The following is a 1,165-nucleotide window of genomic DNA, read 5'->3' as shown; positions in this document are numbered from 1 at the left end:
GGGGGGCAGCGGGGGGAGGGACAGGATCCACTGGGTCACCTCAGGGGCTCCTGGGGGGGTGCTGGCCCCTGAGCATCCCTTGGTTGTGCTGCTGTCCGGTCTGGGAGCTGGGACAGACCTGGAGTGTGCCTGGAGCATCCCTGAGCATCCCTGGATATCCCTGAGCATCCCTGGGCATCCCTGCACGTGGGTGGGGGAGATAAAGGGGTCCAGCCCTGGGAGCTGGTGCATCCCTGGGTATCCCTGAGCATCCCCGGAGCATTCCTGGGTATCCCAGGGCATCCCTGCATGTGGATGGGGGAGATGGAGGAGCCCAACCCCAGGAGCAGGGAGAGCCCTGGGTATCCCTAGAGCATCCCTGGGTATCCCTGAGCATCCCTAGGTAATTGTGGAGCATTCCTGGGTATCCCTGAGCATCCCTAGAGAATTCCTGAGGATCTCTGGGGCATCCCTGGGCATCTCTGCACATGTGTAGGAGGAGATGGAATGGTCCAGCCCCAGGAGCTGGGAGAGCCCTGGGCATCCCTAGAGCATCCCTGGAACATTCGTGGCCATCCCTGGGCACGGGTGGGGGAGACGAAGGGATCTGGTCCCCCTCCCACCCACCAAGTCCTGGGCAGCCCGAGGGCTCGGCGGGGGTTTGGGGTTGACTCCCCATCACCTCTTTGCACCCACAGCCAGATCTCAGTGCTGACGGGCGGGAAGGGCAACTGCTCACAGTTCTGCACCACGGGGATGGACGGTGGCATGAGCATCTGGGATGTCAAGGTGAGGTGTCCCCAGTGTCCCCACGGTGCCTCAGTTCCCCCCGAGTGTTGAACCCTCATTAGCCACAGCTCTAATTACAATCCCCCCACCCCACTGCTGCGCAGCTCTTTCCTGGGGTGGTGGTGGGCCCCATCCTGCCCACGGGGGTGTCCTGGGTGGGATCTCCTTTAACCCAGGGCTGGGTGGGGGACACCCCTGGGTGGCACTTTCACAGCTCACCATCAGAGAGGGGGTGATACCAGCCTTGTGCAGGGATCCAGCACCCTCTCCTGGCTTTGGCTTTGTCCACACAACTTGAAAAATGAGCCAAAAACCAGTGGAAGCTGGGACATCCTCCCCACGGAGATGGGTTGGCACCCCAGGGGACAGCTTTACCCCCTTTAACTCCTCAACCACC

General features: G+C 62.1%; 1 protein-coding gene across 1 annotated transcript in view; it reads left to right on the top strand.

Moving 5' to 3' along the window:
- The window catches only part of LOC104520957 (actin-related protein 2/3 complex subunit 1B), a gene marked incomplete at both ends in the record, with an annotated part of 3,280 nt that extends 2,512 nt beyond the window's left edge, over positions 1-768 (top strand). Inside the window, 1 exon segment of the mRNA XM_029083693.1 lies at positions 678-768. Within this exon segment, the coding sequence (XP_028939526.1) occupies positions 678-768 (91 nt within the window).
- Positions 769-1,165: the final 397 nt, after the last annotated feature.

Source organism: Antrostomus carolinensis, unplaced genomic scaffold (genome assembly GCF_000700745.2).
Source record: "Antrostomus carolinensis isolate BGI_N321 unplaced genomic scaffold, ASM70074v2 scaffold31292, whole genome shotgun sequence".
NCBI classification, from domain to species: domain Eukaryota; kingdom Metazoa; phylum Chordata; class Aves; order Caprimulgiformes; family Caprimulgidae; genus Antrostomus; species Antrostomus carolinensis.
This window is presented reverse-complemented; position numbering and strand designations above follow the sequence as displayed.